The sequence below is a fragment of the Falco rusticolus genome, chromosome 4 (assembly GCF_015220075.1).
Source record: "Falco rusticolus isolate bFalRus1 chromosome 4, bFalRus1.pri, whole genome shotgun sequence".
NCBI lineage: Eukaryota > Metazoa > Chordata > Aves > Falconiformes > Falconidae > Falco > Falco rusticolus.
Genome location: NC_051190.1, coordinates 49,047,733 through 49,069,538, shown reverse-complemented (window position 1 = coordinate 49,069,538; position 21,806 = coordinate 49,047,733). Strand labels below are relative to the sequence as shown.

Below are 21,806 nucleotides of genomic sequence, written 5' to 3'. Positions count from 1 at the left end.
CCGTCCCCACGACTTGGTACTTTCCCCGCTCGGCGCGCTCCCGCCATCCTGCCCCGCGCGCTCCCGCCACTTCCGCCGCCGGGTGAAAGGTCGCGCTGTGGCAGGCCACCGCCCCCCCCCCTCCCCCGTTTCCGGGGCTGCCCACTGTCCGGGACATGGAGCGGGACTGACGGAGCCGCCGCCGCCGCCCCCCCCGCCCTCCCGCAGAGGAGCCGCCCCCCCGGCCGTCAGGGGGAGGTCGCCGTGCCCCGGGGTGAGTGAGGAGGGGAGGGGTGCGCCCTGGGGCCGGCGGGGCGGGGGGCCTACCCCAGCGCGGGGGGCAGGAGCCGTTCCCTGCGTTCCCCCCTCCCCTGGGCTGGGGGGTGCCTTAGCGGGATGAGGGGTTTGTATTTGCCCCCCCCATGGCTTGTACCTGCCCCACCAGGGTGTGGGGGGCGGCCACCCCTTGCCCCGGGAGGGGGCTTGTTCTCCCAGGCTTTGCCCTTTAAGCGTGGGAGGGCGGCCTGGCCCGCAGGGGGTTGTTTGTGCTCCCCCGCCCCCAGTGTGCCCCCCGGGGCTGGGGTGGTGGGGTGCGTTGCCTGGGAAGGGGAGCTGGTGTTTGCCCCCCGCCAGCAGCCTGCGCACTGCCCAGGCAGATGAGAAGTTGCTTTGCTCCTCTTTCCACAGGCAAAGAGCCATCTCCAGCAGCCAAGGGAGACGGGGAGACAGGGTGCTCTGTCCCCAGGGCCCCCTCTCCTGCTAACCTACGCCCCGGCCTCCCCCTGCAGCAAGGGCAGGAGCTCCCTGCTGGGGCTCCCAGTGCAGAGATGGGCATGGGCTGCTGGCAGCCTTTGCCAAAGCTCGTTCCTCTGTAGAGAAATCCCTGCTGGTTTATTCCATTGCTTTTATTTTTGGAGACGGAGGTCTTAAAGCTCCCGGCCATGACAGGGACACGTTTGTAAGGGCTCCTCTAGGTGACTGTGTTGCTCTGGCTCTTCCTGAATGCACCAGCAGGCCCCTCGGGGTCTCACTGACAAATGAGTATCATGATTCGTGCTGGGTTTCTGATCTCTCGTGCCTGTTTTGTTCAGTTTCTTTTCCTCTGGGTTCAGCATCTGAGGATGTTATTGTTCCTTTTCTCTGTGAAACGTGTGAGCTGTGGCGGGTGGGCTCGAGGGTAAGATGTTCCTCTGAATCATGAAAATCACAGGATAACCGAGGTTGGAAAGGACCTCAGGAAGTCTCTAGTCCAACCCCCTGCTCAAAGCAGGGTCAGCTGTGAGATCAGACCAGGTTACTCAGCATTCCTGAGCATCGCTCCTGTTACCCTTCGTGCTTGCATCAAAAATTGCCCGTAAATTACTGAATGCTGCTACTTGGGCCTTCACTGCTCTCTGCAGTTTAGGAGCTTCACTGCTGGTGTGTCTTTGTGATGCTTTGTCTCTCCTGATCCTCCGAGTGTGGTTTTGGTGGAGAAATGGCTGTTTGGGCAGGCCAAGGGCCTCAGCAAAAGATAGTGGCAGGTCTCGGGTGTGTCTGTGATTCAGAGCTCTCTTGGAGACAAACATCTTTGTACTTTACTGTACTTGGCTAGAGAGGATGACAGTGAAGGTAGCACCTTGGTAAGCTCATGGAAAATGGGCTTGTGCGGTGAGCCGGGCCTCCTCCGGGGCATTGGGCTGGGGCAGAGGGAAGCAGCAGTCAGGCTTGAAAGACAAATGTGTTTTTTTATGTCCCAGGTGGGACTGTGACGCTGTTGGTAGTGGGGCTGCTGACCCTCTGTCTGGCTCCTTATGGTGTCCTTTGTTTGACTCTTGCCTGTAAGTGCATGGACAGATCTCAGTTTTCTCAATTCTTGGTACCTGATACTTCCAAGGATTTCAGGATTTGGGGAGGGGAATGAAAGGAAGGTTCAGTACTGAGGATTCTCAGATTTTAAGGATTTTTTTTTTAGGAAAGAAAGAGGCAGGCTGCAGAATTCACTGAGTCCCATTGTTCAGGTGGAGAAGTCTCTCTCAGATTTATCTGGGCTGTTAATATCCAGCACATGCTGGCAGAACAGATTTGGACTGTAAAGTGCAAACCAAGGATTCTGTTTGTGCCTCCCCGCACAGTTGGAAATGTGACCTATGGAGGATGCTTTTGTACAGCTTTATTCCTATGACGGGAGCAACTGCAGTTATATGAAATTTGCTGGTTTTCCCTCTTCCTTCCTAGTTTCCTGTCCTGCCCAGCTTGCTGAATAGTTAATGCAGAAGATAAAGAGGGTTCGTCTGGAAAACGAGACTGCAGGAAGTTGGAGAAGGTATGTGTCCCAGTTACTCCCAGGGCCTTTGTTGACCTTTAGGTTGTGTGGGACAGAGCAATAATCACCTCTTGGACTGAATGAGGTTTCTGAAAAATCCCAAGTACATAATTTTGCCTGGGGAGCTCTGTGTCAGGATCTGTGGGTCAGGAAGTGACTCAGGAAGATAACTCATTTCACTGACTTCCAGTTCCAAGCTTTACAATTTTTCTCCTGCGCTGATGTCCCACCTGTGCTTGTTTGTTGTCTTCAGACTAACACATTCTCTCTGAAGGAAGGCTTGGTGGCTCTATGCCTGATCTAATCTGCCCACGCAGGGCAGAAAATATGTTAAAAAGACCTCCAAGAGATAGCTAGATGTTTTGGGGAGTGGGTTTAGCAGTGCTTCTGCAACAACACTAACTCAGTGCCTCGGTGTGAGGATTGTAAAGGACAGTGTTATTCCAGTAAGGCACAAATCTCAGGTGCGCTATATTGATGCCAGAGCGTCAAGATCATCTAAGTATAAGATGGTTAAAATTGGCATCTTGGTCCAGCTCAATTGAAGAATTTAACCCAGTTGAAGAATTTAACCCCAAGATTCACTCTGCAATTTCAGTTAGATAAGTTACTCATTATACTTGTTTACTTACGTGTATAGCATTGCCAAGTACATGCTGTGTTTTGTCCAAGAGGTGGCTGTAGCGATGGATGAAGCAATTGGGTTTTCTTTTACTCTGTATTGTGTCAGAATTTAAGTTTTGTGAGACTCTAGCTATGACAGGGGTATTTCCCAACACTTTTACGTGATGTGTGTGATGGCTATTTTGCTTATCCCACTCCTCCGTTCCGTTCTAGTGTCAAAGTCACCAGGATGAGGACAGTACCAAGCTAAAAGTTGTGCCTTTCACTTCTCTAGTGAATCATAAAAGCGTGGCAATGGCATGGAAGGGGGCTCCAACCTCCAGTTCAATTTGTTACCAGTTACCAGTATTACATTAGTGGACTGTTTTGAGCCCTTAAAGGTGCATCTTTCCCTTGTGAGGAGTCAGGCTGCCTGAGTAAAACATTTTCACCAGCTGGGTGAGAGTAACCTAAGGGTCAGGCATTGTGAGCCAAAGCCAGATTATTTTAATTGACTGACTTGACCAGCAGCGGGATTGGTTTGAAAGCATTTGAAAGAACCCCCTGTTTATGGGGGGTTTGAGGTCTTCCTGTCACGTGTTTCTGATAGGCAATGCTTCTGCCTTCAGATGTGATTTTTAGTTGCTGTAATGGAGACCCTGGATGTAGGCAGTAGAGGCCACAGACAAGACACACTCACAGTCTTAAAACATCCCGTCACTTTCTCTTTTGTGGTTTTACTTGTGCTTCCTGCCTGGCTTTGATTGGAAAATACTCTTCTTTATTAATTTTCAAACTGTGGATTTACTGCTGGGCAGTAGGGACCAGGAGTACCTACAGATTTAATTTAGGAGCTTGTTTTGGTGTTATTATTTGCACATTTTGTACAATTCAGGAACTTAGCAGTTTGAAGTTATGGTTATATTTACAGCCCTTGTACCATGTGCCTTTAGTTTAAGGAAGTCCAGATGTACTTTGGTTTAGGTTTGCTCATCTCCTGCTGTCATTGCATAAGATGTCAACCTAGGTGAGAGCTTCCTTCTAGAGAGTTTGTTAGAAGGTGCAAGCTGGTGGGGAATCCTCAAGGAACACTCAGGGTTCTCATGAAAAATACTTGTGGTAGAAAATAGGCGGAGGCAAGTGTTTTCTTGTGGTGACACAAATAACTATCCTTCTCCTTTTCCCTAATTCTCTTCTCTGCGAAAGATTCATTGTGCATCTGAGGCAGGAGTCTTCAAGATTTGGTTTATGTGTAATTCTTGCTGAATCCTTACATGTGACAGCTACATCTCAGAGGCTGTTCTCCTGTCAGAATGCAGGTCGCTGTCCCAAAGGGCAGGCAGTGTTCAAGAAACATCTGATTTGAAAATGTAAATCTTGGGGCTACTGAGGGCAAAGCCTTTTTTGCTGTATTTCTTACTCCCTGGTTTGCCATCTTGATGTTGTGTCAAAGGCATTGATTCTGTTTCCACTCAGCAAACTTCTCCAGCCTAATTTTTTCCAGTAAACTGAAGTTCTTCTGAAATTCTTCCTAAAGCTCTTCTGGGTACCCCCAGAACAACTACAATGTCCTCATGGAGGGAAATCCAGCTTCTTGAATGGGGCGACAAAAACTGGTTTCCCTAGTCCTAGGCTCATTCCTGCTTTGCAATAGATTACATCATTGACCTTGGGCAAGTCAGTCCATCTCTCCTCAAATTAACATTTGCTGTAGTTGCATGTGGAGGCGTTTTTTGTAGACTCTTGTTCAATAACTGCTAGCTTGGAAATGTATGAGGAATGCATGCCACAGTTTGCAGGATACAACCAGGGTCTGTTACTGCTGTCTTCCTTCTATTAGCAAAGACAATTGCACTGTTTTCTTCCTGTTTTGCCATCTCTCCTACTTCATTCCTGGCTGCAGTAGCTCTTCAGGTAAGTCAGGTGCTGTGCTTGGGCTTAAACGTCTCTCTCTAAGTGATGAGCAGGTTTTCCTTTAGGACAGGAACGGGACACCACTTTTGTGGTCTTCCAGAGCAGAAGTGTGTGTGCCTTTATGATAGGTCATAGCTTTGATGACTTATCCATCCAGATTCCTGGGGTGCTTTTCCTTTGAGTCAAGCTGACTGTTTTCTGCAGCAGAATCTGCTGCTTGTACTTCCTTTGACAGCTTATTTCTAGAGCTAGTCCTGGGAGAGTGAGTTTTCTGAGGTTAATGTCTTCAGAACTCAGTATGGGATGGGAGATGGACTTTTCCTTTCAATACATCAATGTGTGTTTAAAATGTAATCTTTGAGTGCAGAGAGCCCTAGGATCTGTAGTTTATGGAGTGCCTGTTCTCTTAAGCTTGTTGCATGCTTAGAGCTTTCTGTAAGAAACAAAACGTGCCTGCTTGATTTTAAGGCTCAACTCTCTCCCTCAACTCCTCCCTCAGTTTTTTGTCCAGTTCTGAAGGGGAAGAGAGGATGACTGCAGTGGATGCACTATCAGACAGCTCTGAAGTGGTCGAGATGGAGGATGTGCCTTCCCAATTCCAGGTGCAAAAGCATTCTTGGGATGGGCTGCGTGACATTATTCACAGCAGCAGGAAGTATTCGGGCATGATAGTGAACAAAGCTCCCCATGATTTCCAGTTTGTCCGGAAAACAGAAGAGTCCAGCCCGCACTCTCATCGCCTTTATTACCTGGGTAAGCCAGCATGCCAGATGCCGGGCGTGAATACATTACGGGAGAGTTTCCAATCTAAACAGACAAGGAAAAGGATGAGAGGCATTTCCATTTATGAGATGGGGGAGCTGAGATTAAGGGGCATTGCTCAAGGTTTTCATGCTCGATCTATAGCAAAGCCTGGAACTGAGGAGAGACCTCTCCAGTCCCAGACAAGTGCTTTAACCACAGGCTTTCTGCGCAAGGGGAGCACTGGCTAGCCAGACCTGCCTCATGGTGGGGGTGTGAATGCAGTGGCCTGTGGCAACCCAGGCCAGCCCAGGGGATGGGGCAAGAGAAGGGATGTTCCTCAAACTCAGGACTATCTTCTGCCTCTGTAGTTTAGGAGAAACGGGATTTACTTGATTGATCAACCAGACTGACTTTCCAAGGAATTAGCTGTCAGTAATTACTAAGTATATGTTGCAAGTTCTAGGTATTAATGGTGTGGTGGTGGTGTCTCCCTGCTTTATGAAGTGCCATGTAGGTAGAAAGCTTTCAAGAGTAGGGGGAGAAATAAAAAAGATTAGGTGGGAATGACCTATAAATGGTATTCTCAGGGAAATATCCTCTTCCTTACAGTAGGATTGAAAGAGAGCAGAATACTGTGTTGTACAGGTCCCTCATTATAGTTGGAGCCACAATGTAATTAGTGACAGGGTGGTTGGATTTTAGTAACTGGGTAATTTTGTGGTTGGTAACATGGGAAGCTTTATAGACTATAAAGAGTTTGTTACGCTTTGGGGCATGAGCTGATTGCTACTGGCCCAGTAAAGAAATTGCCTGATGTGCAACTCCATACAGCAGCTGCTTTCCTGAAGTGACCTTGCTTCTTTTTTCTTTTTCTTTTTTTTTTTTTTTGAGTTGTTGAGTGTAGGTCACTGTAGGATATAGGATGCTGGATTTGAGGGGCTGATTTGTTTTCTCATTAAGCAGCTCCTGCATGCCAGTGATTTGATTTGTTATAGTTCTTCATACATTCTTACAACACAAGTGCTACTATTAAGTACAGTAATCCAGAGTTAGTGTATTTTTGTTGAGTCTGAACAGTGAGACTTGATTTAAAGCTGAATGTATTTCAAGGCCAAGTTGACTTTGATATAGTTTTTGATATTTAGTCTTTAGGTGACTAAAGAACTAAGGATCTAAGTGGTTTAAAAATTTGTTAATGTTCTTCTGTTGTATGGAATGGCAACCAGACCAGCTACGGGCTGGGTGGTGTTCTACATGGGCGTGACTGATACAGGAGCCAGAGCTAGGAACGAAGATACACGGGTGTCTTTTCAGTGTTCTCTTCCTTACGGAAAGTTACAGGGCATAGAGCAGATTGAGCCATCATTTCAGATCAGTATCTGCCAGGTAATACCAGGGTACCCTTCCTCAGGCATTCCTCATAAAGGGGAAGCACTGATTCTTTCTTTTGCCATAGTAAGCATCTTTTGAATTGAATACCATGTGCTGTTAAATACTCAGAACCCATTTCAGCAGTTCATAAGTGTTTAACATCAGCGTCCTATTACTGTTACGTCATTAAAGAACATCTTCCAGTTTTTATGTGGATACTGTTAGTGACTGTTTGCCGAGGAGTAGGACAAAGACTTCTGAAGAACTTTACTGTAGGGTTTAAATACTTTTCTTCACTTTGGAGCAAAGTTTAATGTCTTTCAGGGAGGAAGGCTATATTTTTCTTGTACGTGCTGATTGACTGTATGCAGACTGAGGTCATTTTAGAAAGTACTAAAGGAGAAAGACATCTAGGTCACTGTTGCATGAGTGTCAAATATGTGTATATATAGTAATTTTTTCCTATCTGCATTTTTTTTTTTTTCTGTTTGGACATCTTAAATCATTCCTGGGCTGTCCCCATAGAATTTTATGTTGTATCATGGCAGATGCTGCTTATGTTAAACACCACATGCTCAGCAGCACTTTGGTGTTCCTGTATCTCTGAGGATTATATGCTCACATATTGCTTTGCTTCCTGAGCACTTATTAATATTTCAGTTTTAATTTTAAGTAACTGTACTGCTGGGTTAATTGGCTCAGAAATCTTTCTGTTCTGCCCAGAACATGTGCAGAGTAGACAATATCAGGACACATTTCCCTGCGTGAAATTCTGATCTAGGGAGTCTCTGCAGCATGTGCAGAGGGCGAGTTCATGGCTTTTGATTTTGTTGAAACTACCAAAATTGTGTGTCAGGATATTTTATTTTTTCTTGGTTGTTCTGGAAATTGGATGAAGGCCAGTAGCTTATTTGATAACCACAGTCAAAGGCTTATGTAAAATGACAAGGTCTTTTGGCTGTGTAGTATACTGTTTCACATTTGAATGGGCTCTCTAGAGCTTCAAGCTTTTTCTTTCTCTCTCGCAGGCTGCTGCGTTGGCCTGAATGAAGTCCCTGTAGCAAATTTCTGGCTGAGAAGTGTGGAGAGAGTAATGTTGAGTCACCCATTCAGGGAGTGGCTCTTTTAAAGTGGATCTAGGGCATGGGTTGAACAGTCCGCAGAGAAGAAAGTTGGATGTAACCAACTCTGAAGAGCTTGGTTAGTGATAAATCTTGCTTACAGAAATTTCTAAATAAATGAGTATCTAAATTTAAGTAATTTGGGTATTGTTCTGTGATTGAACTGAGAGGTACTTGGGAATGACAGCTGGTAAAAGCCTCTGGACAGCCCACCCCTGTGTTATCAAACTTTTTTTTCAATTTGGTCTTGGTCCTGTTTTTCCTGACTAACTAATCTTAAGTAGGGTGATGCTTTTGTCCTCCTAATAGGAATGCCATATGGCAGCCGAGAGAATTCCCTTCTTTACTCAGAGATTCCCAAAAAGGTACGGAAAGAGGCCTTGCTGCTCTTGTCGTGGAAACAGATGCTGGATCACTTTCAGGTAAGCTGAAGCGTGAAGAGCCTGGGTTGACAGTGCTTGGGAAAACTGGCTGATGTTGTGGGGCTGGTATGGTGGGTACTACTCTGCTCAACAGTAGAGAGAGCAGCGTGGCAGCGTTTGACACATGGAGAATGGTATTGGTAGGAACGCTGTATGGAGAATTACTTTGCCTTGGTAATAAAAGACAGTCAGTTTGTGTGCGATGAAGCTGGCCGTGAGCGTGACACAGCAGTTGGTGCAGCAACCAAAGGCTTGACCTAGCAAAGAGGACTCTGTGAACTGGCAGGTAGTCTGCCTCAGATTATGTGCTGTCAGGACAGTGGACCTTTCTTCTGGGTGTCTTGTTGGGGCTTTTGCCGTGCTCACTGATGTGCTCAGTGGAATGACTGTCTGTCATCTTTCCTGCTTTTAAGGCAGTTGGGAAAGTTGAATTTAAACTGCCGTTTCTGCTGTACACTCTATTGCGAGTAAACCAGAAAGGGGGTGAATTTTCCCCTCCCTGATTTCAGTATCTTCATGTCCTTTGTCACTAACAGCATTGATGAAGAAGGGAGTGGAGGGTGTCAGTCTTTCTTCCCTACTAAAAAGGTTCCGGTGCAAAAGAATTTAGCTGTGTTGACCCCATTTGGATTGCTAGTCCTCTTCAGGGTAATTCAAGATCCCTGGAAGAGCTTTTGTTTGCAGTGTCTGACATGGAAACTGTTTGTGAAGGCTGTAGATAACGTCATTAAGTTAATTGGTTACATCTGATTTGCATAAGCAGAGCAAGTGCAGCTGTCCTCAGTTCACGCTGAAGTGCCGACTGCAGAAGTGATAGGCTTGTGATTCATCTCTCACGTAGAGGGAACTTTGGGGTGTGCAGTTGGTTTAGTCCTCCTGGACCATGCCTGTAGCCTAGAGTACAGTAGTTGAGGGCCTGTATGGTAAGGCTGCTGGCTAGTTTTGGCTGGTATGCTGAATTTTGGGCATTCACGGACTAGCTGGTGCCAGTATTGGAGCATTCCTGTTGTGTGAAAGCTTCTCTCCTTGCAGACTCTTTCAGATTTTCCTTTCCTTCAATACTAGGCAACCCCTCACCACGGGATGTATTCTAGAGAAGAGGAACTCTTGAGGGAACGCAAACGACTTGGTGTCTTTGGTATAACATCTTATGATTTCCACAGTGAGAGCGGCCTGTTCCTCTTCCAGGCCAGCAACAGCCTCTTTCATTGTCGAGATGGGGGCAAGAATGGTTTCATGGTGAGTCTGCTAGTGATTTTATGAATGTCACCTGAAACGGAATTAATGGTTTTGTTTGGAGATGGCTGCACATCTGCATCTGTTTGGTTCTCTTGTGTCCTGTCAGGGCTGTGTTTGCCATCATTTCATGGGCTGTACTCTGTACTGTGTCTGTGGTTTAGACCTTTTAAATGTGAAGCTGGAAGCTGGTTTGGTACAGAGCCCTCTGTGTGTCTGTTGCTGTAGGTGTCTCCCATGAAGCCTCTGGAGATCAAGACTCAGTGCACAGGGCCACGAATGGATCCCAAGATCTGCCCTGCCGACCCTGCCTTCTTTTCATTCATTAATAACAATGATCTGTGGGTAGCAAATATTGAGACAGGAGAGGAGAAACGGATGACATACTGCCATAAAGGTAACTGGTGCTTCTTACTAGATTCAAAAAGAAATTCCTTCTGACAGACTTGGGCTGGAAGGGCTCATGTCTTCAAGGCTTATTTCTTATGAGTACATTCTTCTTTTGGATTGGCTTTTTACGAGGAGCTGTAAATGCAGTCTCTTTGTTCCTCTCCAGGCTTATCCAATGTTCTTGATGACCCCAAGTCTGCTGGTGTAGCCACTTTTGTCATTCAGGAGGAGTTTGATCGGTTCACAGGCTATTGGTGGTGTCCCACAGCTTCCACAGAAGGTCAGTCAGCATACTGCTTATCAAATTCTGTCACTGCTGCTGGCCCCTGCTATGTGTGATATTTTGAGCAAGGCTTTCCTTTGGTCTGTTTCTGGGGAGGCCACCTGAAGGAACAAAATGCTGAGGGTTATAACTGTGGTCTGAGGAGCACTTGCAGGTGGTCACTGGGAGCCGTGGCTATGCAGGAGATGTATGCTCTGCACCAGAGCGTACTGCCGCAGTGCTCCAGGCAACTCAGAAACAGCTGGAAAACAGTGTAGCAAACATGCTTACTATCTGTCCCAGGTTCAGAGGATTTAAAAACGCTGCGGATCTTGTATGAGGAAGTAGATGAATCAGAGGTGGAGATAATTCATGTTCCTTCGCCTGCCTTGGAGGAGAGAAAAACAGACTCCTATCGGTACCCCAGGACAGGTAAGTGAAATACCACGGGGCTGCTAATACAGCTCTTGACTCATGCTGGCAGCAGCAGTGGAATTTTGTGCTATAAGCTTTGCATGATTAATCTGGTACTTGCTAGGATGTAGAAGCTGGTTATAAATATTGAGACCTAATTGAGTCTGTGAGCCCGAAATCTACTGCAAGAAAGGAATGGGATTGAAAGTTCGGCTTAAATGAAAGGATTGCTGAGAAAATGGAATATATCTGGTGTCATATTGTGGAATACATTTTGAAACCCCTCTTTGCTGCTGAGAACATGAACAGCCAACTAGGCAAGGCAAGAGCAAACTTTTCCCATACCCAGAATGACTCTTTTGATTACAGTGGTGTTTGCTCACAGATATAATTTGATATTTGTACATTCACACACAGCCATTTTAGTAGGACCAGGGCTGGTTCTCTAGAAGATGTATTGTGTATGACCATGGAGTGTTCAAGTTGGTCATCTTGGTATTTTTTTTTACTCCTCTGCAGGCAGCAAAAACCCCAAGATTACATTAAAACTGGCAGAATTTAAAACAAACAGCAAGGGTAAGGTAAGTGATAACAGAAGGGTTGACTGCTTCTGAAGCTCCTTAGAATTAAGACAAAGTCACTAAGAAAGATAGTGTTAGCCTTTGTTTTCATCCTCTTGTAACACCTGGTTCTGTAATGTGTCTATCTAAGAAACAGAGAAGTATTGTTCTGGTGCAGAGGCAGCTGGGAGCGGGGAGGGAAGCAAGTAGGGTTAGCCTGATGTACCACATGGTCCGTAGTAGAGCAGGAGGGTTGAAGCTCAGTCTAGTCCTGGGCTTCAGTCCCTGGCTGTGTCCTTTTCTGTGGCCGAAAGCCAAAATCACTTTGCTTTGAAGCTTGTTTTTATCCCTTTTCTTCCTGCTATTTGTGGAAAGGCTTGCTTCTCCTGGCCTGACCCTTGCTGATGCCAATAGTTAAACTTCCTTATTCTTCCATTTCACTGAGGTTCTGTAGGAGGAGGTGGGGAGGTCTGGTAGCAGTCTGATTTGATATTGGACTTTTTTTTTTTTTGCTGCAGATTGTGTGTGCTCAGGACAAGGAGCTGGTGCAACCGTTCGCTGCATTGTTTCCGACTGTGGAGTACATTGCCCGTGCCGGATGGACCCGAGATGGCAAATAGTACATAAGTTTTTCTTCCAAACTAATGCTCCCAAGCACTTCCCTGGCTGAACTGCAGGCCCTCAACATGTTTTGTATTGCAGTCATGACCTGGTTTTCAAACCGTGAGTGCCAGAAATGGCACATGAGTATTTGGCTTCTTTAGTGTTGTAACATCCTAAAAGTAGGAATTAATCAAAAGTAGACCAGAGTGACAAGCTGTGGGGTTTCAGTCACAACCACATTGATATATTAAGTTAAATCACATTGATATATTAAGCGGGCACTCCTAGGGAATTCTTTTGAGTTGGAGATGTCTAACACAAGTACAATATGCTTCCTGCTGAAAATGAGAATGTTCTGTAAGCAGTTTTATCGTTGTTCATTGGTCCAGTTTGTGATCAATGCCAAACATATCATGGGAAAGCAGGCAGTTTGCGCGGTGCTGAGTCCTTTATGCAGCATGTAGAAGGGGGAAGATTGCTTTGTGACTGGTGTGCTCCCGTAGCTCTCTGTTGCTCCCAATGTGATGCAGGGTCTCGTGCTTGCCTGAAGAGTTACAGAATTCACACCAGTCTGATTGGTTTGCAATTTTAAAGGTTTTGATTTTTTCCCCTCAAAAGCTTGCTTGACTGTTAACTAGTTTCTGTGCAGATCAAGTTAAGGTGACTTAGCTGTCTTTGAAGATTGCATTCTGTAACTCATCATTAATTTTCTGCTTTGAAAACTAAATTCATGCAGCTTTACAGAAGGTAATCCCATAGGTGATTCTTATGTTCTGCACCAGAGCTTATCGAAATGTGCTGAATATATCAGTTTGTGAAATCCACAGTCACTGGGAGGCTAGGGGAGAACTGGCTCTTTTGAAAGTCTGTCTGAATGACGAAACTTCCCTTGATGCGCTTCCAGGCCTTGGGGTAGCCACACTATGCAGCGGTGGCTTGCCATCTGTCATGTTGAGAGGCCTGCAGTGCAGCACCACTTCAAATGACTCTCCTTGGAGAGCAACAAGGCTGAGACTGAAGCAACTCCTTGACTTGCCAGTTGTCTTAGGTCTGTGCCTTTCTCAGCTCGTGCAGCGTGCAGTGAGGAAGCTACAAATGGACCACTTTAAGAGTGATCGCTTCAGCTCGTTAGGAGCTTGCTAGAAAACAAACAGTACTTCCTGATGGAGGAGCTGTCCAAGGAAGACTTACATTCTGGAGACAAGGATCTGTTAACCATGCTTCCTTGGAATAGACACTGGCAAATCTGTCAGACATCTTGTCTGGATGATACCCCTGTGAAATACCAGAGATGTCTGGCAATACATGGTTGTTGGCAAAGCTTCCAGGAGGTTAGAAAGCAGCAATGATGAGAAAAGCTTTGCATTCAGATGCTTAAATCCTTTCTGCCAGCGGGGGGAAAAAGGGTAGCATGTTCTCAGAATTAGAAAGGGGCATCTATTCTCTGATACTGACACTCACCTCCGATTTCTTTCCCCAGTGCCTGGGCTATGTTCCTAGACAGACCTCAGCAGCGGCTGCAGCTAATCCTTTTGCCTCCAGCACTCTTTATTCCAGTCCCAGAAAATGAGGAGCAGCGTGCTGAATTTGCCAAAACTGTGCCAGAAAATGTCCAGCCATTTGTGATCTATGAAGAAACCACTGATGTGTGGATAAATGTAAGAGGCTCGGGGCTGTGCGGAGAACGCAGGCTGCCCCTTCCTCCCTGACAGTTAACCATTTTTGTGTTGGCTCTGTGTCCACTTTAGTCCATGCTCCAGCAGACTGCTTTGCTACTCAGTGGTGCCAGATTTGGTGTTAATTCAGGGGGGTTGATAAAGCAATGAGAAGGACTTCCAGGCACTCGGCACTGGAAGCAATGGGCATCCTGCCGTTTGGTGCAGTTGGAACTGTTCGTTTAATTCTTGCTAACGTTCTTGGTGAGCGCAGGCACTTCGGACACTGACACTTTTGGATGTAATGCTGCCATTCTTTTGGGGGTGTTTTATTACAAGATTAAATGGCTTCCTGAAGCATGAGCAGCCCTAATCCCTGTAATTTGCTGTACTTTTTTAGGCAGGTAATGGACATAGGGGACAGGGAATAAACTCTTAAGATTAAGCATCTTGGTACTGAAGGGACAAAGTGGCCTGAACTTCGCACCATGACGTGCCTAAGGTGTTGGAATAGCAACCACTTGGTGGGACTCACATAGCTGAAATGTCTAGCTCAGAGGCAAGACTGGTGCTGGTTTTGGTGGTAGCCGTGGAAAAGCCCACAGCACGTGGTCTTCTAGTGCACCCAGCGGTGCTTTGTGGTAATAGGAAAGTACAGGATGGCTTTTTCCCGCTAGCTGCTCGTCTGAGAGATCTCTCCCCACTCTCCTTTCCTTTGAAAGCCTGGTAGTTCAGCACTGATTCCCTTGGCTCTGTCACTGCTGTCTTAATGTAAATTACTCATGGGTCCTTTGCCTTGTGTGACAGGTTCATGATATATTCTATCCTTTCATCCAACCGGAGGGAGAGGAGGAAGAACTCTGCTTTATCCGAGCCAATGAATGCAAAACAGGCTTCTGCCACCTGTACAGAGTCACAGCAGTCCTAAAGCAAGGCAGCTATGACTGGGTGCAGCCATATGTCCATAGTGAGGGTAAGAGCTGCATTTTGTTGGCGTTTCAACTTTGGGAGCTCCCTCTCTGATTTGCTTGTGTTGTCTTTTGGGGAAGGCAGCGATTTATTCTCACGTTATTTCTTCTAGATGATTTCAAATGTCCTATCAAAGAGGAGATTGCCCTGACTGGTGGGGAATGGGAGGTGTTGGCGAGGCACGGATCGAAGGTAGTGGTTATTTTTATTCTCTCTTGCAATGTTACAGCTCTGCATTGTCTGCCCACAGTCCTGGCCTACACCCTCTGTTACGCCTGGGACCAGCTAGAACTACTTAAGCTTCATTTTGTTTCTCTTTTTATTGCTGCCTTTGCTTTCCCCAGAAGTGCTGTAGTCCAGTGCACATTGAACTGATTGCCTTTTTAATCAGACTTCAGATTGCTCCTTAGGTAAATCCCATGAGTGAGTCAGGCCATAAAAAAGGACGCAAGTCTGAGGTTCAAGAGCAACAAAGAACTATTTTGTGGAGAAGCTTGGGACTGCTGCCTTTGCTGAAGCATTTTAACCCCAATGAGTACTTGTGAATTGGAAATCTGTTGCAGCGCTTAGAGTGAACTCTTGGTCTGCAGCTGATCCCTCAGAGCCTTTAGGAAGAAGGCAGCTAGGGAGTATAAAGCCATTTATAATATGGAGAAACTGTATCTGTTATTGGTTGCAGAATAGCCAGAAATGAATTTTTATTAATCTTGTAGAAACCTAGTTCCATTTTTGCTTCAGGAATTAACTCTGAGTCTGATATTTAGTGCTCCCAGGTGATTTCTGTCAAAATAAAGACCTTGTCTGTTCATTTCCAATTAATCTGGATTTTCACTTCTCATTTTTTAAAAGGCCTACAGCTCGATGCATTTGGTTTCTGCTGCTTTTCCTCAGTCTGCAATTAACCTGCTGTCCCTTCCCATGTGGGTTCTCACTGTACATGCTGTTGATTTTGGCCGCAGCTCTTCCCTGTATGTGTTATGGTTAAAATTGTGTTAGCAGCAATTATTTTGATCCATTTGTTGCTCCACAGGGCTCTGCCCAGTATTCCTGGCCAATTGAGTTGGATATTTTTTTCCCCTTTGCTGTCCACAGTGGTCTTCAAACTGTGGGTTAGCCAGAAATAGCATTTGGAAACTGTAAGGTGGAAAACAGTTCAGTTACTGTTGCTGGATCAATGCAGTATTTAAAAGCTGTAGTCTCTATTCCTGGCTGGCCAGGTTGTTTTTAGAAGCAGCTTTATCTGGACATTAAAACCATATTTTAATGTAGCTTGAAGTTCGATACTGTTAGATCTATTAGACTGATCCTTCCACAAATGGGAATTCATTACGGTGATCGCTGGAAAGAACACACATATACCCTTTACAACCTAGACATAGTATGGGAAGATGCCATATTTAAGCACAGAATCTCCCTGGTTTCACCTATGGGGATCAGAGCTCAGCTTTATGCTCATTAGTAAGCAAATGCTTTGAGTCTCTTAAAGAAAAAAAATAAAAAAAGCTGAGTGACTGCTTTTTATTACTTCACTGGGCTGTGTGCAGTTTGCCATAAGGGCCGTGTGTGTGTGCTCTCCAGCCTGTCATATCGACAGTCATGTACAGTCCCTAATGCCGTGAGCAGTCTGTCATGGTCTGTTTGCGTTTTAAGCTGACTCTGCCTGGGGACAGACTGTTTGAACTGGCAAAGGAGTTGTCATCCTTCTATCGCTGAGCCCTCTCTTCTCCACATAGATCTGGGTCAATGAGACTACAAAGCTAGTGTATTTCCAAGGCACAAAGGATACCCCGTTGGAGCACCACCTCTATGTAGTCAGCTATGAGTCTCCTGGAGAAATCGTGCGACTCACCACTCCGGGCTTCTCCCACAGCTGTTCAATGAGCCAGGTTTGTAGTTTCTTAGATACAAGATGCCCTCATGTCCTGACTGACAGGGATCCAAGCTAGGAATGGCAATGAATCATGACCAGTAATGAGTCCGGAGGGCTCCTTTGTCTTGGTTGCTTGAGATGTGGGAACTCTTGTCTGAGAAGTGTGTGGAGGAGATTAGATGTGGGAAATGAAAGGCCTTGTTCCCCTGACTCTTCTCTCTCCCATCTGTAGAACTTCGACATGTTCATCAGCCACTACAGCAGCGTGAGCACTCCACCTTGTGTGCACGTCTACAAGCTCAGCGGCTCCGACGATGACCCGCTCCACAAGCAGCCCAAGTTTTGGGCCAGCATGATGGAGGCAGCCAGTAAGTCCCATAGAACGTGTCAATGCTAGGTTGTGTCTGTGGTACTCCTACTACTAGCGGTAGCCAAAGGTGATGGGAGAGGGAAGTGGCCCGAGTAACTTTAAGGGAAAATGAATTGTGTTATCTTGGGAGGGAGATGTCTCTAGTGAATAGCTCATCCAGAAAATGGTATGTAGACTTTTAAGATTTACTGTTTCATGCTTTGAGCAAAAGTAGTGCTCCAGGGTGCAGGGTTTACGTGACTGTTTTCAGGTGTGCATTCGTCATTTGTCTGAAGAGGGAGCGGGCAAGTATCTGGGATGCAGTGGCTACTACATTCTGAGGCTGTAGGCTTTAAAGTTTTAGATACAGCTCACGGCAGCACCTGAACCCCTCCTGCAAATGTTTTCTACATATGACCCATCCCTGTTCTTAACCTTTCACATCTTGGTAGTGTGGCATGGAGAATCTTGTCTGAGAACAGCCAGCTGATGATGTTTTCCTGTGCGATCACCTCACTCTCTATATGGCCTGTCACCCTATGCCGGCAGATAGCCATGAGTTTCGCAGTGAGAGGCATTGCGAAGGATTGAGACGGTTTGGTATTGAAAGAGCCCTGACTAGGGTCAGGTTTGAACACAGTGAGCTTGTTCAGGCGGGGTAGGAGGCAGAGCCTGCTGCCATTTGTGGCATTGCTAGTGTCTGAACTTCCTCCTGCAGGTTGTCCCCCAGATTACATCCCGCCTGAGATCTTTCACTTCCGCACGCAGTCAGATGTTGAGCTGTACGGAATGGTGTACAAACCTCATGATGTCCAGCCTGGGAAGAAGCATCCCACAGTGCTCTTTGTGTACGGAGGCCCACAGGTAATAATCCAGATTGACTGCTGGTGGCAGGCGCAGGATTGCTGCCCAGGGCAGAGCTCTTGCATAGCTCAGTCTTGTGTCAGGGTTTGCCCTTTGGTTAGCAATGAGCACTGGACCTCTGTTCTGACCTCTGCTTCAAACCTCAGATGATTTTTCCAGCATTTAGTCTGATTTGTGTGGCTCTGACAGCTCAATTAGTGGCTGCTGTCCAGCGCAGGATCCTATGCAGTGGGACAGGCAGAGGAAGGTACTGGAAGGCAGCTGCTCAGCCCTGAAACTTTCCTTCTCTCCTCCTGCAGGTGCAGCTAGTGAATAACTCCTTCAAAGGAATTAAGTACTTACGGCTAAACACGCTAGCATCCCTGGGCTATGCAGTGGTAGTGATTGATGGAAGGGGTTCGTGCCAGCGAGGACTCAAATTTGAAGGTGCCCTGAAAAACCAAATGGTAATGTACTACTATTGTTGATGAATCTCTGCTCATTAGCTCTTTGTAAGGCTGCCTGCCTGCATGTTTCCTGTGTGAATGTTGCTCTTGTCTTTTCTTGTCTCAACTTTCTAGACGTAGAAAGCCACTAACTTGAGCTTCCTTGTTGCCTTTTTTTTAGGGTCAGGTGGAGATAGAGGACCAGGTGGAAGGTTTACATTATGTAGCAGAAAAATACGGGTTCATCGACTTGAGTCGGGTAGCCATACATGGCTGGTCATACGGGGGTTTTCTCTCCCTCATGGGTCTTATCTGTAAACCCAATGTCTTCAAGGTAAGTCTGGACGTGGGGTTGTCATTTTGGGACACTTGGCGCTCTCAGCTTCTGTAGCTCTTGGCGTCTGGAGTTGGCTTTTTTTTGCGTGGTGTCTCTGATGGACATGTAAAAATTGTCCCTCGGCCCTGGCTGCCTGTAGCTCCTGGCTGCAGTCCTGCATTCCGCTTACGGGTTGTACCTGTCTGAGGCTTGGTGAGGATGGGCTTGTTCCGCAGTGACTGCCAACGGAGGACTTAGCCTAGCATCCAAAGAGATAATTGATCCGCTATTCCTAATCCCTTTCCTAAGTCCCCAGCACAGTTTCTGGATCATTCCACAAGTCCTCCTTGAAAAGGGGAAGCCTTTAGTGCTAGTATGCAGAAATTTGCCCCGCTGTGACCATAAGAATAGCAGGAGGAGGAATCTGGGATTTCTGTGGGTTTGCTGTAGAAAAATCCTGGTCTGAGCAACAGAACAGTCCAGAGTCTGTTTTTCCTGCCTCTTCAGGAAAAAAGAGAACACTTGAACTCTTTAGCACATGATAATTGAAGCTGTCTCCTGCCACCTATTTGTTTGACAGATTGCTATAGCAGGTGCTCCTGTCACAGTTTGGATGGCATATGACACCGGGTATACTGAGCGGTACATGGATATCCCAGAAAACAACCAGCAAGGTTATGAGGCTGGCTCTGTGGCGTTACACGTAGAAAAGCTTCCCAATGAGTGAGTACCGTGGGGTTGAGTGAGCTGTTAAAAACCTGCTCCCGGGTCCTGCTTAGTACCACCAGTTGCACCTCTCCTAAATCCCAAAAGAGCAGGTGGATTCTGATCCCATTTAATTTTAACTCGGGTGGCTGGTCACTGCCTTCTGCAGCGAGCTGGGACATTGTACCCCCAGCCCCCTTTGCCAGGGAGGGGGTTGAGGACCACGTCCATGGCCTTGCGCTGTTCTGCCTGCCTGCCCATTGCTCAGTTTTGGCTTGCCAGCTGGCAGCTCTTTGCTCAGACCCACTGCAGAGCTTTTTCTGTGGTTTCTCATTATCTCTCTCATCCCTTCTCTAGGCCAAATCGTTTGCTGATTCTCCACGGCTTTTTGGATGAAAATGTGCACTTTTTTCACACCAACTTCCTGGTATCACAGCTAATCCGGGCTGGAAAACCGTACCAGCTGCAGGTAGGAGGAACAAGAGTGAAGTGGGAAGGTCTCTTAAATCTGGAAAGAGAAGTTTTCTGCTGTGTGTTCTGGGGGCGGGAGAAGGTGGAGGCAGATGCTCCCGCATCTTGTTGCAACGTGGATGACAGGAAGCGCGTGGTTTTGGCTCCGGGAGGTGGCGCTGTGGCAGTTCAGTGCTGGCAGATGTGGCCTGGGTCTAGAAGCATGTGCAGACAGGGCTTCTGCCCTCGGGCCTGGAACTTTCCTTTTCCGCTCAGCTCTTGCTGTCTCTCTTGGCTGGTGGCAGCAGGGGTGGCTGACTTGCCAAGCGGACTAGCAGCACACGCCAGCACAGTGAGAGAGGGGGGCTAGTGCTCTAGACTCTTGCTGGCCCCTCTTTGCCCCTATAGATACAGGTTTGAGGGAGGAGGCTGACATGAGGGAGGTCTGTCCATGCTGAACGAGCCGCTCCTGACTAACTGCCCTGTCTTTCTACTTCTGCGCAGATCTACCCCAACGAGAGACACAGTATTCGGTGCCCCGAGTCAGGAGAGCACTATGAAATCACGCTGCTGCACTTTCTACAAGAATACCTCTGAGAGCACAAGCCTCTGCAAACTGGACACTGACAGCTCACCTTCCCCCTCCTGTGCCCTGCCACTGCCACCCCCCTCAACAGCCATCTAACCCAGAGCACAAATGGCTGAGTGCCCGCGTCCGGGCTGGGTGTCCCCCCCACGCGAGGGAGGAGGGTGGAGGGCACCTTCCCTTTGGACAGTGCCACTTTCTTTCACTTTCCAAGCTGGAGGTCTGCCCCTGCTCAGCTGCTCGTCCTGTTCCTCTCCTCCGGCCTGGCTGTTAATGCTTTTTTTGCTGCTACTCCCTCTATCCTGGGAATCAATGGACAGTGGTCTGTCTCCCGAGGCTGAGGTTTGTGTCCATCTCTCTCTCCCCCATCCTTTTCCCCTTCCACTGCACCTCCGCAGTTCCCGTACTCTTACCTGCAAGAACTCAGTGCCTGTGTTGGAAATGGAAGAGCCGAATCAGCAAGCTGCCTTAAGCCAGGAGTGGGAGGGAAGAGAGAACTACCTATTGTTAAGCCCCAGGGGAGGTGATCGCTGCTGCTGCTGTGTCCTGGCCCTGCTGCGACGAAGTGGAGCCCTGGGATGTGAAGAGAGCTCTACAGAAGCATGCAACACTAGTCTTTTTCTATTTTTCAGTTTAAATTTGCAGAGCAGATGGAGGAAGTGGCTGGGGTCGGTAATGTCCTCTGATACCTTTCTCTAATGGCCGCTCACAAGCAGAGTTGTGCCAACAGGTAGCATGGTAGCTGAAGCAGCTGGCTACAGAGATCATTTCTCCAGAGATCGCAGCAGCATTTGGGTTTTTGCAACACAAGATGGATGATATTTATGCAAATCCTCCCTCCCTCCGTTCTCTGTGCTGCCTCCTGATCCTACCTTCTCCTTCCCTGACACCCTGAGCTTTCAGATGTGCACTGAAATTGGCTGTGCTTCAGTTCTCTGCGGGTCAGTGACTGTTCCCCATGCCCATCTACTCAGCAAATGCTCTCTTCTGGTTTTTATTTACCTGGTCAACAGGAACTGCAGTTCTGGGGAATGGGGATTGAGCAATCGCACCTCAGGGGAGCACATACTCCCCCTCAAGCCAAGGGTTCTGCCAGGGGCAAAAGGAAAAAAAACAAACCCCACCCAAATGAACCACGTTGACTTGCCCTGGAGTATTTTAAGTGCGTATTATGAAAAGAAAATATTTTTATGGATTCTTATTCTTTTATAATTATGAGTGTAAGATGTAGCGACTCATTAAAATATTGGAAAGAGACGTGCTGGCTGGCATTTGTGCGTGGTTTTGGGTTGCAGGAGAGAGCTCGGGAGGAAATGGCAGCTGGCTCACGATAGCCAAAGCCGTGTCTGTGGTAAAAGCAAAGCGCTCTGTTCAGTTTCTGTGCCGAGCGGTGGAGAGAATATTAAATCCCTCATGTTCCTCAGGGGAAGCATGATCCAAGCAATTGAAGATGCGGGGTGGAGAGTTGGGAATCCTGGACTGTGTTCTTGGCTCCGCCGTTAAGGCGCTGCGTGACCTTGAGCAAGTCAGACATCTCATGCTCGCGGATATCAGCCTTGGCGCTGGAGCTGGGTACCTCGCCCCGCGCCCCAGCTCCCTCCGATGACTCGGGGGGGGATGCAGCTGCTCCCATCCCATGCTAGGACACGCAGAGCTGCTTTGTGGGTGTTGGGCCTGCCCCTGCTCGCCCTCT

At 47.2% G+C, this 21,806-nt stretch overlaps 1 protein-coding gene across 2 annotated transcripts; it reads left to right on the top strand.

The window, feature by feature from the left end:
- Positions 1 to 131: 131 nt before the first annotated feature.
- On the top strand, positions 132 to 21,370 carry DPP9 (dipeptidyl peptidase 9). 2 transcript variants are annotated; one of them, XM_037385473.1, is made up of 22 exons: positions 132 to 253; positions 2,197 to 2,284; positions 5,301 to 5,403; positions 5,500 to 5,554; positions 8,347 to 8,459; positions 9,525 to 9,698; positions 9,924 to 10,092; positions 10,252 to 10,365; positions 10,651 to 10,779; positions 11,281 to 11,342; positions 11,840 to 11,940; positions 13,405 to 13,582; positions 14,387 to 14,552; positions 14,661 to 14,740; positions 16,282 to 16,434; positions 16,651 to 16,786; positions 17,486 to 17,631; positions 17,931 to 18,077; positions 18,238 to 18,390; positions 18,953 to 19,095; positions 19,435 to 19,546; positions 20,032 to 21,370. In XM_037385473.1, the coding sequence occupies exons 2-22, from the start codon at positions 2,229 to 2,231 to the stop codon at positions 20,122 to 20,124; spliced, it is 2,583 nt and encodes an 860-aa protein (XP_037241370.1). In that variant the 5' UTR covers positions 132 to 253; positions 2,197 to 2,228; the 3' UTR covers positions 20,125 to 21,370. The 2 variants fall into 2 exon arrangements, with proteins under 2 accessions (XP_037241370.1, XP_037241369.1); XM_037385472.1 differs by having other exon boundaries at positions 5,301 to 5,554.
- Positions 21,371 to 21,806: the final 436 nt, after the last annotated feature.